This window comes from Hippoglossus stenolepis, chromosome 15 (genome assembly GCF_022539355.2).
Source record: "Hippoglossus stenolepis isolate QCI-W04-F060 chromosome 15, HSTE1.2, whole genome shotgun sequence".
NCBI lineage: Eukaryota > Metazoa > Chordata > Actinopteri > Pleuronectiformes > Pleuronectidae > Hippoglossus > Hippoglossus stenolepis.
The window spans coordinates 20,057,354-20,073,964 of NC_061497.1; the positions used below are offsets into that span (position 1 = coordinate 20,057,354).

General features: G+C 43.1%; 1 protein-coding gene across 1 annotated transcript in view; it reads left to right on the top strand.

Annotated features, from left to right (window-relative positions):
• The first annotated feature begins 3,103 nt into the window (after window positions 1–3,103).
• The window catches only part of LOC118121735 (melatonin receptor type 1B-B), a 34,160-nt gene continuing 20,652 nt past the window's right edge, over window positions 3,104–16,611 (top strand). Inside the window, exon 1 of the mRNA XM_035177811.2 lies at window positions 3,104–4,066. Coding sequence (XP_035033702.1) covers window positions 3,859–4,066 — 208 coding nt within the window. The 5' untranslated portion in view covers window positions 3,104–3,858. The remainder of the gene's footprint in view (window positions 4,067–16,611) is intronic.

The following is a 16,611-nucleotide window of genomic DNA, read 5'->3' on the forward strand; positions in this document are numbered from 1 at the left end:
TCCACCAAATTAAATACATCGTTCACAAGCTTTTCAGACTTTCATAAAATGGGTTGATAGATAAACCAATTGTCATACAGTGAATGTGATTTCTTATGATTATTAAAAAACAATCTCTCACCACTAAAAAACTACAGTATGTCCCAAATCAAGGAACATATGCAGAGGGATTATGAACTTTTTATCTTCACAAACTATCTTTTCTGCGGTTTAGTGATGAAAATGTTTCTCTTTTACATTTTTCTCTAAAAAGCTTAGTCAGGGATTTGCAGAAATAAATGTCAAATCATTCACATATATAGTTTAGAACAGCTGATTAAACTGGAAGTTGGAATAAGCCCAATTTGGTCCTGACATTCTGCAGCTCCTTCTCGGCCCATTGGAGTGGTCCTCTAATGAGGAGGTGCAATGACGGAGGAGGATCATCTGAAAATGGGTTGTTATTCGTTGAATATAACTGAGCAGTGGTAAATGTGGTTTATTTACCTAAGTGTAACACAACAGTAGTAAACGTCTGCAGTAATCCTGGCAGCTCTGGGAGGATTGACTCTGGCACAGCAACACTTTCATCCCAACGCCATGTGGATCACCGGGATGAGGAGGGAGAGATTCATCCTCTGAGGACCACAAACGTCTTTGTCTTGTGATCTTGCAATCTGTCATGGAGAGACATTTTACAGGATGAGTGAAAACACTGACCAGCTGGTGGCGCTAACGCAGAGGTAGGGAACTGCCAGCGACTCTGGACTACAGCTGCAGTTTTTCTGCATAGCCCAAGAAGTGATGTTATGAAAATTCTAATTTCCCTTGATAAAGAGTTTTCTCATCATTGTGCTATTAAAGACAATGAAAAGTTGTTGTGATCATTTTAAACGGCAATAGAGGAAATATGAGGGAATCATTCATGTCAGGATTCATCCTCTGAGGACCATGACAATTTATTGGATAGCTGTGGAGCTGCGGTGGTGAATGCTATAAACCGATAGACCAATGAAGAGGATCACGCTAAATAAAAATCCTGAAACATTTTCACACTGTTACAGAAAACACATGCTCCAAACAGAACACAGCAAATTATTGCCAACAATTAAGGGATTATCGTTGTTTCCTCACACAGATTTGAATAGTAGCAGAATTTCAGTTTTGCCATAATAAACTGCAATATTTTCAAAAGCTGTATCCTTCCTGAGTCCCATTCAAGACTGCATCCTCTTTCTCCTCCAAACCTGTTTCTCATCTCAATAAGGTGTGACACTGAAAGATTAGATGCCTTTGTGTCCATGACTGCAATACAAATAAGGTTATTTTCTCCAAAGGCACTCTCCAAAAAAGGAAAAGAACTATCCCCACAGTATTGCCGGGCTTTTTTTTCCCCTTTATCTTCTTTTGCAGTTTATTCTCCAGACATTTTTTTTGTTTGTTGGTACCATCTGGTGATTTCAACTAAACTCTCTGCGGAACGACGGCTCTGAGAGGGTTGGCCAACAAAGACTGCACCATCAATTACGATTAAAAAATAATATCTTTCCCCTTTAGAGGTACGGCTGAAACAGCACAGGCATGTGGAGCAGCCACATCACTGGGTTCTTGTGGAGGACGCTGTCGACGGTGTTTTATTTCCACAAGAATGTGCTCGAGTGCTTAAAGATTGTTAAAGGTTCTTTCGGAGCAGCCACAAACACAGAGAGTCTGTGAAGCATGTTCACTACTGTCAGCACAGCATAAGCTTTGTCATTTTTCAATTAGCAGATTTATGTTTTGGTTTTTTTTGTACCATCAGTGCTTTTCTTAAAGTGTGAGGTTTTTAAGCATTCGCTCAGTGTCTGTCCCTGCTACTGAGATTGTTTCAAACTGTGTGTGTGTGTGTGTGTGTCGCTGTGTGCATCAGTGTGTGGCTGTGTGTGACCTTACAGCCACAACTGTCTGTCTCTTTGGTCATCACATCAGGGCCTGTGGAACATATCACCCTGCTCTGAGGCTGACACCGGGCTGCTCTAATCTGTTCCCACTGCTGCTGGGCTCCGGGGCATCCGCTGCAGCCATGCGACCATGCAGCGAGGAGCTGAGCAAGTGAATTGGCGCTGGCCTCAATGTGTCACCACCGGCACTGACGGTATCGATGACAGATGAATCCATTGGATCTGATGGAGAGTTTGAATGCATCACTGCCACCAGTTACCCACATCAAGATGAATGGGATTAGACTGTCACCTCCACTTGCTCTGACTGCACTGCTGTGCACAAAGTGAATCATAGTCCGGAGCCCAAAAATGGCACCAAGGTAAAAACAGTGTGATTTCCTCAGGTCATCACTTCCATTCTACTCAATAATTTTATTTCAGGGCGCCGTGTAACAGATGACCATTAGCTTATAGGCCGCGGCTAACTTTGACTCGTTTACAGTATTTTGTCTGTTGATTCTGCATTTCCCAGAGTTCATTCTGTGGTGGGGGCGTCTGTCTGTGTGTGTCTCTCTCTCTCTCTCTCTCTCTCTCTCTCTCTCTCTCTCTCTCTCTCTCTCTCCACAACTGCAGCTGAGACTCTGCATGCACTTACTCTACTAGTGCAATTCATTTCATTTATTCAATTTCTGGAAAACGTCTCATGGCTCAACCCACTGTTGTCTCACTACCACCCAGTGGGTCCCGAGCCCTAGATTGGGAACCACTGAAACCCAGCAGAATTACAATAACCCAGTCAAGATGAAATAGAAGCATGAATCACTTTTTAAAAAGGTTTTAATGAACCCCTAAAAGACCAGTGCTATTGTTGTGTTTCATTGTTGATCTCAAAATGTCCCCCTGCATGTGAGAAGTGCTCCACATAGAGCCCAGAGCCGCTGATTGGACCCACCACCGTGTGTACAATTAATGCCCCTCGGAGCGTCGAGATGAGATCAAACACAGATTGTGGGGGAGTCACGCTGGGAGCAGACGGTGGGACATCGGGGGAAGTCGTTGTTTGCACGCAGACCTCGGCGGTGGAGCTGGTGGTGGGAGATGAGAAAGTCGGAAACAGTGAGAGGAGAGGAGAGGAGGGGAGAGGAGAGGAGAGGAGAGGATGGGGGAGAAGCACAAGTCGGAGGTGTGTGAGTGTTGTTGGTGAGAGGCTGATTCTCTCGCTCCGTGGGCTCCTCCACATCCCGCTGCGCGCCTGACTGAGGGCTCCTCCGTGAGATTTGCCACAGAGCCGCCTCGCCACGCACAGCGGCGCCGCGGCTGCGTCGTACGGGTCCGCGCAGAGGAAGTACGTCTCGACTGGTTCAAGAAGAGAATTAGCTCCTGGTTCGGAGAACATCAAATGAAATCTGAGAGTCTCCCGCGGCGGAGAGATGATTTGACATTTAAAAAAAAACGAGGGAATAGCCGTCTGCTTTTTTTGGTTTTTTTCCATCCCTCTCCAACGTGGGCGCATGCGGACTGATGGGAGCTGGAGATGCCAACCAGCAAGACAGGGACGCGTCGAGAGGATGGAGACTTGACGTATGACCGGTCTGCACCTTCTTCTATGGAACATGCTCTAAAGGACAAATAACTACATCTTCCTCACCGGGGAGGAGGAGGAGGAGGAGTGGCAGCACCGCGTGTCCGATCTTTGCGTGTCACATGGATGGATGACTTTTGCGCGGAGGTAAATAAAGCCAAGAGTGCGTGTAACTTCATGTAGGTCACGCGTGATCTCCACGCAAATATCAAGTAACTCGAGTTGGCTTTAAGTTGCGGATTTGCCTGGTGGAGCTCGGGGAGGCACCCAGGTGCGCTCCATGTTCCGTCCAGGACACACCGGTGCTGGCTGTACCTGCGGGACGTAAACGCACAGTTGGGACTCGGGCGAGCAGCGTGAGGCTGCGGGCCAGTGATGCCGGACACATTCACGCTCATAAGGAACCGGACAGAGCCTCGGCTGGGGCCGCTGGAGCGCACACTGGCCACGGAGGGGAGCGCCCGCCCCGCCTGGGTCATAGCCATCCTGGCCAGTGTACTGATCTTCACCACGGTGGTGGACGTGCTGGGGAACCTGCTGGTGATCATCTCGGTGTTCAGGAACCGCAAGCTGAGGAACGCGGGTAGGAGCTTTTGTACATTGGCAATGATGTAGCTTGAACTTATATAACCACAAGGTTATATAAGTTAACCTGCTGATTAGAGATCACGACCTATAACAACTCGTATTTTGGGGAAAGGTGGATTTTTCTGTTTAACTTCCACATGTTCTGTACTTTGAATTTTCATAATAATGTTTGTCACGTTTGTTTTACTTCCATATTCTTCCTATAAGCCGCTATTTCACATTTCATATTTGGACCTTTGCACACACTTTGCCCTCATCAGCAACAAAACCCATCCCCAAACAACTTTGTGCATTTTGAGCATCTTTCAAGTTAAGTAATATGGTTTCGGCTAAATGTTGGATTATTGTGTCAACTTGCTCCTGTCCTCCACATAGACAATCTTCTTCTTGCACTGTGGGCATGTGAAGAGCATCTTGAGAGGACACATGGCTGCTGGTGGACCTGCTGATAGCCGGTATCTTTAGTGTGATGGAGGCTCGTTGCTCTTGGTCATTTACGTCTTCACAGTTTCATCAGACCATAGGAACAGCTTGATAGACACCATGTCTTAGAATACCAGGTCTTCTCTTGTTTCTGGTGAAAGTTCACACTGACTCACACCTGCTGGTTCATTAGTGCAGGTGAGTCCCTTTTAACAATGCCGTTGATGAACCCATTCAGATGCAGATGTGTGAAATTACCCAGGAGGCTTCCTGCAGCTACAGTGAAGCATGAAGTCGAATCAAAAAAACATGGAAGTGCTCTTTCACAGAACCGTCGCTTCAGGTAAAAAGGAAAAACTACTCCTGGGGTTGTAATTCAACTCTCTCCTGATTAAACATTAAAGCCTTTCAAGGAAACCTTATTGGTTTAGTGCTTCATTTTACCCCTCGTCGATTTTATATACTGTATACTGACAAATTATTGAAATAATTCTCCCCCTGATTTTTAAGAAAATGCTTGAGATTGTAAACTTCTCAGGATGGATGTTTTATGCATTGAACTCTGCTGACTGGCTATTTCAGACAATAATTAGGCCAGGAAACATGCATTTATTAGCATTTTTCTGTAAAATCAGGATGCATCCAGAAATCTCTCTTCCTTATTAGCAGAAGTGTAAAATTCCCCGAGGACAAACCAAAACAACTACAATCTTTCATCTGAGGACATTATGAACCATCCCGTCTATTTGTTCTCACAGGAAAACGTTTTTTCTTGGTTATTTAGATGTAATTCAGTCGTGGATGAGCACCGTGATGGCTGCTGCAGCCCTGTCTTCAGAGAAACACTCCCACATTCTGCACCCTACATCGAGTGGGTTTACCTTTTTTTTTAGGTTTAGGTAAGGTTCAGTTTTTTCACAGCTCTGAACCGCCTTGAACCAAGGTTATTTATTTATTGAAGCTGGTAAAAAATGGATTTCACAAAGTTAAGAAGGAAGGAATGAATTTGTAAGTCGGGAGCAATATGTCAAGTGTGATTTCATTGCTGTGCACAATCTACAAAGTTCCTTTTTATCAGTATTTGTGTGCACAGCGACAGGATTTTTCTCATCTCCAGTGGAAATAACAGAGAATACGTGTTATTAAGAAACATAGTTGGCTGTTTTAACCAGAGAGCACATTTAACACCTTTATCTCTGGCTGCTTTTCATTTTCAGTCCTGCATAAAGACAAGTGAAGCCTTTGGAACACGTACACTAGAGTGAGACAGCTACATGACCTCTGTGGGAATCCAACAACTGTGGCAGGTTTTGTCTTGCACCGCACGCATTAATACTCTTCTACTGAAGTCATTATGTTGGATAAGATCATACTCTGTACCGTGATCACGTTTACCCTTTGGTTAAAAACACGCTTGTGTTTTCACAGAGCCTGATTCAAGTGGCTTTTGTGTTTTGAAGAGGAAGCGGTCGTGGCGCGGCTAATGGAGAAAAGGGTGATAATGTTGATTTACTTTTTTGCTGAATTAGAACCAAAGGGCTCAACAGTAAATTTTGCATTCCAGAATAGTATACATGTCTGCACACCTGAGTTATCTTTCATTTAATCATGTCTACAGTTTGCCCCACAGAGAACTAATAGACCAGATAAGACCACAGTTAATTATTTAATTTTACAGCCTAATTAAAAATCTTTGAGGTATTCTTAGAAGTTACGGGTTATCTCTTCCTGTATCTATATATATATCAGTTTCCTTTAGTGGACATCATCAGGGAAGAGTGCCCCTTAAACATATACTGCCACTCGCATTGTGCTTCTCTGCCTTGAAGCTGACCTCTCCCAACTCAAACTGCCCACTCAGTGGTTCAGAAACCACGCTGAACCCACAGTCGTGAACTCAGAGGACGGCTGTTGTAGATTGAAACAACCCACTCAACAGTTTGGAAAAAACAGAAAACACCTGACTTGACAGCAGTGTATGAACAGTGGCAGTAGGAGCAGAGGGTGATGGCGTATTTACCCACTACTGCTGTCGTAGCTTTGCATAAGTCTCTGCTATGGCAGAGCGGGTGAAGTAACCTGCTGCCGCCCCAATATTTCATCAGATGCTGGGTTTATGGGTGATGACTAACTCTGCTTATTCTCACCTACCCACAGTGGAGATATATGCAAACTCTACACTGTTTCAAATATGACAGCGTGCTGGTCACGTAACTGAGCTGAATTAGGATTGCACATTATCTTCCTGCCCTCCCCCCCGTTATTATTTTCAAAGATCTCAATGTTAAATTGAACAATCTCGCTGCCTCATCATGGGCTATTGTACAGCGACGAGCGGTGCGACGCACATGAGCCATTAGTCCATTGAAATTTAAAAACAAAAGCTTTGACAGGTGCGTGGCTGCCATGCAAAACCACATAAAGCACATGCAGCAAAGTGCAGTGCCATATATAGACATATCTAATTGTGATATTGTGCTTTCATGCGCAAAACAAAATGTGTGTATGACTGTGTCACAATCACCCGGTACAGGGGTGTGGGGCAGAGGTTTCTGTCCCCTGACATTTGTCTTTGAAGGAGCTTAGGTGTTGCAAACCTTCAAAGAGAGTTAGACAGGATCACACATTACGGAGACTCTCTTCAAAGAGACTTTATTTACATGATATCAGCCCCCGCCCCTCCCGCTCTCATTCCCTCTCCAGGTACTTTTCTCTAAAGCCTCGCTACAAATATAATGAATTAAAAAAAAGACGTCCTCACCAAATGTGCAGTGTTTCACGTCCGGCCGCTGCCGCCTCTGTTCGTGGTGCTGAAACCAGTCTCTTCACCTGACTCTCTCCAAGGTCCTGAAACAATCAAACCAAGGCCTGTTTTTCACAATTTGTCACATCGGCACAAGAACTGTTTCAAACCTGCTGCAACACCAAAGCAACATCCGTGCACCGGCCATTTAATCAATAACAACTCAAAAGCCAAGGGACCGTTCATGTAAAGAAGCATCCCAGAATGCATCTCACACAAACCGAGCAACAGCAGAGGATCTATTCCAATCTCTGTGTCTGAGTGGTCGACAGTTGTAGTAAAGTGAATCAAGTTTCGATTTTTCTTTGAGGAGAGAAAGTGAAACCATTTAGAAAGTGACCAGTTTGCTCCGGTGTGACCAAATGAGACCAGATGAGACAAGCGGGCTCACGTCCATTTCCATCAAAGCTGAGAACAGTTCTCTCTTGAGAAGCCATTCGGTTATTTCCTCGGATGTCGTGTTTCATCATGCTGTTGCCTTTTGGAAGGTAACTTTTTTTTATGCCAATGTGTTTGTGACAGTGATTTACGACAACACTGCCTCTATTTATTCCTATTTTTCACATATAGAAGTATCTCACCATATTCTACAAAAAAACAAATAAATTCTGTATATGCTGAAAGTAAATCTAACAGAGACAGTGTTGTAGATTTACTTTGGAGCAACAGTAACAGTTACTGTATTTCAGAGTCAATCCAGCTGAAATCCCCCGAAAAAACTTTTTTCCAACTAGAAAGCGTCTGTTGGCGAAGCTTTGAGTCGAGGTATCTTGTGACAGAACAGTTCAACAGTACAGTTGTGTTGAAATGTGCTCTTGTTACTAAAGCCCGGCTGAGCTGAGTTTGTCAGCGATGAACGCAGCAGCTGCATATTTGAGCAAACTGTATTTTCCTGTTCTCGGTGCATTGGCTCCTTCAGGGCCCTGGGGGGGGGGGAACATGTCGATGGGCCCCCTGTTGACCCTCACTGTACATGGCAGTTTTTCTCCCGACACCCCGAAACCACACAGTACACGAGATCTGAAAATGGCAACAATTTTAGATTTGATACGTGAGTTTTCAGCAAACTGAGTTTTTGAGTAATCTTGCCTGATTTTCTTGCCTGATATTTGATGCGGGTGTGGATGCATCAGTCTTTAGCAACTGATTCATGGTTCGAATCACGACCATTTACTGTAAGTCATTCTTGTACTCTCTCCTAGTTGAGTTATGTTTCCATTATGTGGAGCGGTGCCCACTTGACCTGCTTGATAATCCACTCTTTGGACTTCAACTTGAAAATAGAAGTTTCAAAAGGCCAAGGACCTGAATCAGAAAACTTTGTACATTGAAAGTTCTCCAGACACTGACGACAAAGAGCTGAAACACTCAAATCAAGCCTCAGCCTCGCATTTGTTATCTAACCTTAAAATGATAGTAGGTTGCAGTCAACTAGGTCAAGTTTAAACAAGGGGGCCCCCGCATGCTCAGCAGGTTGCGTGGGCCACCCCGCGCACGGAGGCTTGAGTCACGGCATCAAACATTGAATGAAACAGATTTAAAACACATCACAATAGGATTCAGGAAATTACACAACGTCAAACGTCATCGTATTTAAGTTCAATATACTCGCATCCTCAGAGTCTAACAAGTGTAGCAGAAGTCTGTTGCTCCTCCTTCACCCAAGAAACAAGCTTCTGCAGTATTTGAGGACTTGTTCGACCTGATGTGCTGATCATCATGTACCCTGATCATCAACCTCTCTGTTTGCCAGCCACGCTCTGACTCTGGATTCCTCCCCTGCCTCTGAACTAAGAGAACTGATTCGGACCTGGACTCTTTATTAGTCAACTGTGTTAGAGTAAGAACTAAAATCTAGAAATCGCTTTGTTAAGCCCATCTTTGAATTTTTTTGAATTCTTTGAAAACCTTGGGCCTCAGTTCTGGTGTTTCTCCATTTGAGTCCAGCCACTTTACCAGTAATGGACTGGAAATGACTGTGAAACAGCCTCATAGCAATATAGCACCTGACAGAATAATAAAACTTACAGCTGTCGGAGTAATCAAATGTACACCTGACTGAATTATCACTATAATGAAAGCAGAGCACAGAGAGTCTGGATGAATCATAAAACGAAGAGGCGCCTCCTTCTATTTAAAAAGAATTCCATCGAAACTCTGAGTTAAACTGAAGCTAAAACAAAGTCTATAGGTTTCAATTGGTCACTTTTCACTGCTCGAAGCGTGTTCAGCAACCGTGTGACCTTTTTGAATCAAAATATAAATGGTTATAGTCAGAGATATATATGCGGCTCAAATAGTATCACCTGATCTCACAGACTCTATAATGATGCGTTTATTTCTAAAAGCACAAAAAGTGGGGAAGCAATGCAGTAGCTCAATCTGCCCCATTGATCAGGAGCCTCTCCACGTCTGTGTCCGATCGGGTTTGATACTGTGATTAATCCTTTAATCACAGGCCCTTAAAGGTGAGGATATGGCTTGTGACAGCTGCTGTTGACGACTGAGGAGGCAGATTTATTTTCCATCCAACATCAGCACCACGGTTACAAATGGATTTCGAGTTTCTGTAGGTAAATAGTGTTAGTGGGAGCAAAAATCTGCAAATAAGTTTGAATGCGTGACTGATGAAAAGTGAGAAAGGTGAGACGGAGAGAGAAATTGAATTGCTGTCGGGCATTATCGGCTTTTTAGTTTAGTCACACGGTTCCTTGGTTTATCTTTCACAACTTTACATTTTAGGCATTCAGCTTTCCAAGAGCATCATGGGACTTTCATCTTGCTGAGGTTTTGCTACAAACTATTAGAGACAAATCTGAAAAGCAACAAAATTGGATCCCACTTCCGTCCTCTATATGTAAATTATCACGTACGTCATTTGTGTTGAGTGGTAGAGATAGAGAGAAAGACAGCGAGCGGAGTCAGGAGGGACTGAATGAATGAATGTGTGCAGCTATTAACAAAGATTTTACTAATTTATAAAAGGTATCAATCATTATGTGGTGGTCAGGGTTGGTAGTTTGGCTACAAACAAATCAATGCATGGACACTGAGAAGCGTATATATATGTTTAAATCGTAGCGGGTCAGAGACATCAGGTGAGCAGGTGGTCCTTCATTTATGGCCCTGGACAATTTTGCAACTACACAGTGAAAGAATGTGGCCACGAACATTCAAGATCACCTCCGAATGGGGTTTGAGCAGATCTCAGGACGCAAGCAGGATGCATTTGGATGCATGGACCATTTACAATCATAGTTTGGTAGAAAGCCCCTGATTCTGATATGGAACTTCTTCTCAGCACTTGAATGGATTTTAATATTCTGCTCATTACTTTTAAAACATAGTTATGCTCCTAATTTTCACCATGGCCCAGTAGGCATCCTCAGATCCTTGACTCTTCCTGGAATCAACCCATAATTTATGCTCTTGACCAAGGTCTTTTGCCATGGGGGCCACAGGGGTGTTTGATTTTAATTCATTAAAATCAAAACGGGACATCGGCCAACTGAACAGGTTGTCAGATCAGACCTTTCATTTTTAATCCTGGGGGAGTTTTCTCAGCTTTCCGATGCACGGACGGCTCGTACCACGCACCGCACTGGAACCTTCTTTATGAGCATAACAGAGGAGATGGAGAAAAGGCAGCAGTGGGGAGAAGTGAGGAGATCACAGTGCAAGAGGAATGAAAATAGAAAGTGTTAAGCTGTAGCTCAAAAAGAAAAAAGGGGAAGAGATTAGACACAGGGGCTCTGTTGCTACTTTCATTCGACTTCATCAATGTATTTTGATATTGAATCGTTTGGAATTGCGCATTGAAAATTGAATTTGACATCTCGTTATACATCCCATTGTGGCAAATACTGGCCACCCTGGTTTCATCATGTAGTTTTGTGTAGAATCCATAGGGGAGCGGAGTTGCCACCGATCTATAATGCATGCGAGGAGAGCGTCTGTGGGGCTTTGGGGGATTTTCTGTATGTGCTGAGGGTTTGCCATATAATTCTTTCATCATCTGGTCTTACTGTTTTTCTTTTTTTTGTCTTGCTCAGTGAGTATTTAGACAGAAGTGAAGGTCGGACATGACTACTGGGGATGTTTTCAGCAGGTTTAAGTGCTCAGAGAGTCTACTTCTGCCTGAACTGTGCCCAGACGCTGTCCCGTATCATCTGGGTGAAGCATGACTGCTGTAATTCCTTCAAATGAAGACAGCTGGAAAAAGAAAACAGGAGGAGCTCCGACCGGCACAGGCAGAGAGTAGCAAGGGTATATAGAGAAAGACGCAGAAGGAATGGGTTGGAAGGAGTTCAAAAAGAGAAAAATGTCCAGGACGCAGGCTATAAAATAGAGGAAGACAGCCCAACATTTAGATAATAGAGGAAAAGGACAGAAATCCCACACAATGAGAGGAAGGAGAGTGATGCTGCCTTTTAAAGGGAAGAGGCACAGCCGAGACAATGTAAGAACTACTGTCATGTGTCATCAGAATCACCCAGTTGTTATCAGGACTTTAGTGCTGCGACGGGGGATGATTCAGTAGCACAAGTCTGCACATATCAGTGCACACACACACAGCAACTGACAGAACAGTTTTCTTTAATCTCAATAACCATCAACACGATAGATTGAACGGATTTAATCTGCAAAGCAAGTGATCAGCAATTTCGTCCCTTTATTCCTTATCAAAGCCTCACATACACACACACAACCCCCATCCCACCCCCACCTCCCTGTATCCATAATACATGCATTGTGATAATTTGAAGTGCATTATGTAACAGTTTCTGAAAACCCTCAGGCTGCAGTGGGTGAAGAGGTGGAGGAAGCGAGGGATTTACTGCAAGAGAATGAGACGGAGGAGGGAGGTGAAATGTAGAAGATGGGGGAAATCAAGGCCAATCTAGGATGAGAAAAAATGAGAATGGGATGAGGAAGAGGAGGGGAGGGAGGGAGGTGTTGCATGGATGTGCAGGAGTGAAGTCATGCAAACAAAACCGCAAACATAACAGACAAACAGCACGTTTGTTTTCGGGCAAATGCAGAGAGACAGTGAAGCAGAAGGAAAGCTACGTCCTGGACAAAGGCAAAAGGCTGCGAATGTGTGTTCGGCTTTAGAGGGCAAATGTGAAAAGTATAATCCGGAATATGAAAAGCATCTGAGAAGTTATTTCAAATTTAATCTATCTTGTGTTCAGATGGCAGATTAACTTTGATGGCGTTTTTTAAACTGTTTCTCACAGCACGACTGAAATCGTCTCACAAAGCCAAATAAATCACAATAAAATGCACAAACTTATCTCAAAATATGTATAACTTCTTGCTTAATATCAGTAGGATATTGAAAGCTACACTTTGATGCGTCGTAGCCGAGCTCTGCTCAAATCATTCAAGTGTTTCCATTCAGCTAGTTTTCTCTTTATTAAAGAGATGTAATCTGTCCTTTCAGGAGAAAATCCGTTGATTGAAAACCTATGTGTGAAAAAGGAATCTGACTGATTTAAAATACATCGAATTTAAAACCAGATCTTATTGGTTTTGACTGATACATAGTCAAGTATTTCAAACTCGAAGCTCTCCAAGTCAAAATGGAAAATCCCCTTATTTCCGACATGAATACATTTTCCCTCACTTTCACCAGTGGAAACTTATAAAACTTCTTCTTTATACTTTTGTTATTTTTGCAGGTAAACGTCAAAATTCATTTGTGTGTTTAAAACTAGTTTGACTGTAATTTAGTCAATCTGGAAAAGCTCATCAGACACATCACATGCAGACTAACATGAAACTATACCTCCACTCAAACCCATCATTTGTTCATGTGCTTCCCAGACTCCCAGTCAGAGCCCCGTGCTTCCAGCCCTGGAATAACTTGGCAGTGCCGACAGACTCAAAACGCTGTGCATCGAAAATGCCAAGTATTTCCGATCAAACACAGAATGCCCAGAGAAACCAAAGCCCTTCAAAGACTGCTGTCGGTCAACTGGGTCTATTTCTGCAAGTTATGACGTGGAAAGCGCAGGCAAACATGTTGCATAACGGAGAATGGCGCCTGGTTTTGATGGTTTCATAATCAATAATGTCAATAGTCGTTTTCTTCATTTGTGCTGCGCTGCTTTAATCTCGACTTTCTATTTTCCCAATGTTCACTGTTGTAATGACGAGCTAAGACAAGCTTTCTGATTTAATCATCTGCTTTGCTTCACAGTTCAGTGTGCACTTCAAAGGTCAATCTCCCAGGACTAAACAGACTTAATGTCGGCCTGCTGCACTCGGTGGAGGAGCAGTAAGCCACAGGATCGCAGGATAATGTGGGTCCAGCGTGAAAATATGTGAAACAAAAACTGAATCGCAGACACAGTGTAACACGTTACTCAGAATCTAGTGACCTCCTCACCACAGCGCAGGCCGGAGAGAGTTTGTTATATAGCTAATATTTTACATCTTTGCTTTCAAATCAGAAAGAATATCTACTTTGCACGACCCTCTGTTTTAGATTTACACTTCCCATCTGGATGTTAAACTATAATATAGCCACAGTTGACTTGGCAGCACAGGCCCCGTCAGACTGAGCAGAATGGGATCGTTAATGTGAAGGAGTGGAGGGGGAAAACAGACAAGGCCTAGTGCAAGGCATTCTAAATATGGGGAGTGTTTTGGAGAAGTGAGGGTAACGGAGGGCTCCGGCTCGCCTGAGGCAAAGGGAATTGTTCATGGAGTTCATCTTGGCAGACGACGACACCATCAAGTGGTTCGTCTCCTTGTGACGCCCCACTAGCGCTTTCCTCTTACTGTAAGTTCATTCACTGTACGAGACGCTCTGTGCAAGGTTCCATCTGGTTTGAGAGGCAGCTTGATCTGGATTAACCGTCTCGGGCAAAAGATAAACAGTCGGCAGCAATATCTCTGTTTCCAGTGTAGCCTTCGAGAATCTGACCAATAACTTGCCTCTCTTACGTAACAGACAGACATGTTCTAGTCCTATAAAACTCTCCAGAGGGAAACAAATGGCAGAACTCGTTGCTATCACACATCTGTTGATATATAACATAACAGTGATGTTATATTATTTCTGTAATGCACACTAGTAGATGGTTTTATTATCTTAAGAATAATGTCAACAGTATTTCTCCTGTATTAAAAAGAGTCGGCTGGACAAGTTATACAAGTTATTCAGATGATGCCAGACAGGCTGTTTCTTTTTCCATTGGAGCGGATCGTGGTTCGAGGCCCCGTTCACGCCTGCTGTTTCTCAAAGCACATTGTTTATCATCCAACCTCTGGGACCACGGTCAATATCTTTGGATTTCCAGTGCAGACAGCAGATCTTCAGGCCGAGAGTCAGGTTCCGTGAACCATCGACCGTTTACAGTCTGATAAGTTTGTTTTATCACTCAAGTCAAATGTTTCTACACACAAAACACAGTGATACTTTTTGAAGGTGTTATATTATCAGGTGTCTATATGAATGTAGATTAATTTAAAAAGCAGATAGCTGATGCATTTCTATCAATGTGTTCCACCTCTCCACATGGACTGTTTTACCAAAGCCTGCTCGAACGTGATTGGTCAAAGTAGAATAACAACCAAAAGGCTTATAGCCACAAAAACATGTCCTTCACCTACAGATTCTGCACATTCACATGCAAAATCAATTTATAGAGATTAGTTCGGACAAAAAGGGGGTGAAGTTGGCTCTTACCAAATTTTATTATTTGCCAGGTGTTAAAGACACTTTTGTAGAATCACATTGATCATTTCAACCAGTCGACCTCAGCCAAAGAAGCTCACGAGAAGAAAGAAAAACAACAAGAAGTCGGCTGCTCTCAGGCAATTGGCACTATATGTGGCCCCGTTGCATGTCGGGGAGACAGGATGTTTAATTAGACCTGGTAGAAAAACAAATTTGACCCTTGGAAACCTGAAAACAGAAGGACAAACACCTGAGCGTTTGGACGTCAGTGCTGTGTGAACTCACACCTGAGGTCAGGCCCCGAGCAGCAGCATCACTAATGGTGGCATCGCATTAAAGAAAGAAATTGAAAGACGCCGTCAATGAACTGAAAAAAAATAAATCTCATAAACCATTCACGGTGCCTATTAAAAAATTTGATGCTTAAAGATGCTACAGCTGCAAGGAAGAGAAATGGGTGGATATGATAAGTAGATTAATTTATCACTGATTAAACCTTCAATTACACTTGTGGAATAAACATACCTCGAAGGCCGAGAGAGCAAAGAATCAGAGCTGGTATATTAACACTGTGATTCATTGGGGGGAAGAAACTTTCATCTTTTCCAGCTTGTTTCCTTGTATTCATCAAACTGCCGACATGTTTATAGGTTTGTTACGTTTATAAGTCAACAGTAATAGGAGGCCCGAGGCATCGCTGAACCCAGCAGTTAGTTATGGTGCCACAGAAACCAGGGCTCCACACACAGCATTAAGAACACAGGGCAGAAGTTGTTTTGTCAACTATTTTCTCTGATTCTTCTTCAAATATTATTGTTATTCTGTTCAGTGATTTCAAAACTAGTGTTTGTTTTCGTTTGCTGCTCTTATTACCAATATAAAGTCCCTGTTTTTGCTATGATTAATATTTTTACATGGATATATAATACGCTGCTGGAAGTAGGGGAGAATATTCAACCCACATTTTCCCAGAAATTACTTTTCTATAGATTAAAACTGCAGCAGCAAACACTTTTTATGTAGAGGATGGAATGACTGGCTGGATTATGTTCAGGGGCAATTTCTTGAATGAATGAAGCGCTACATTCATTAACAGCAGTGGAGTCGCCGGGAGGTGATTGGGGTGGACGGCGAGCGCACAAAGCTGTCAGCCCAGAGACATCCGCAGTCCCGCTTGTGGTTCGGTTTGGGCAACAATGTTACTTTGGTTAAAGTTAGAGAGTTAATGTACATGAACACGTCCCTGAAGTCATTGTGAACATTGTCCTCTTTTATTCTGTATTTTACACTTTGAATGTGAACATTTTATTTGTTTTTGTGTGATCTAGTTTACAAAGAAGCGAAAAAGGGGAGAGAACAACCTCCGTGGTGCTTTAAACAGATATAATAAGAATTTACTTGGTTCATTTTCTTGTCCTCCTGGGGGTTTTAAATGTAGTTGACTGTTCCTTTGCACTTTTTTGCAAATTCCAACTGCAAAATGTTTTCTTTAGCATAACTGTCCTGCACATCAAGGACAGAGATCATCTTTCATTTAATCTTTATACAGCTGATTTATTCATGACCACACTAATACATGTTCAGGTGTTCAGTGCAGTGGAGTGGTTAAGTCGATCTTTCCATA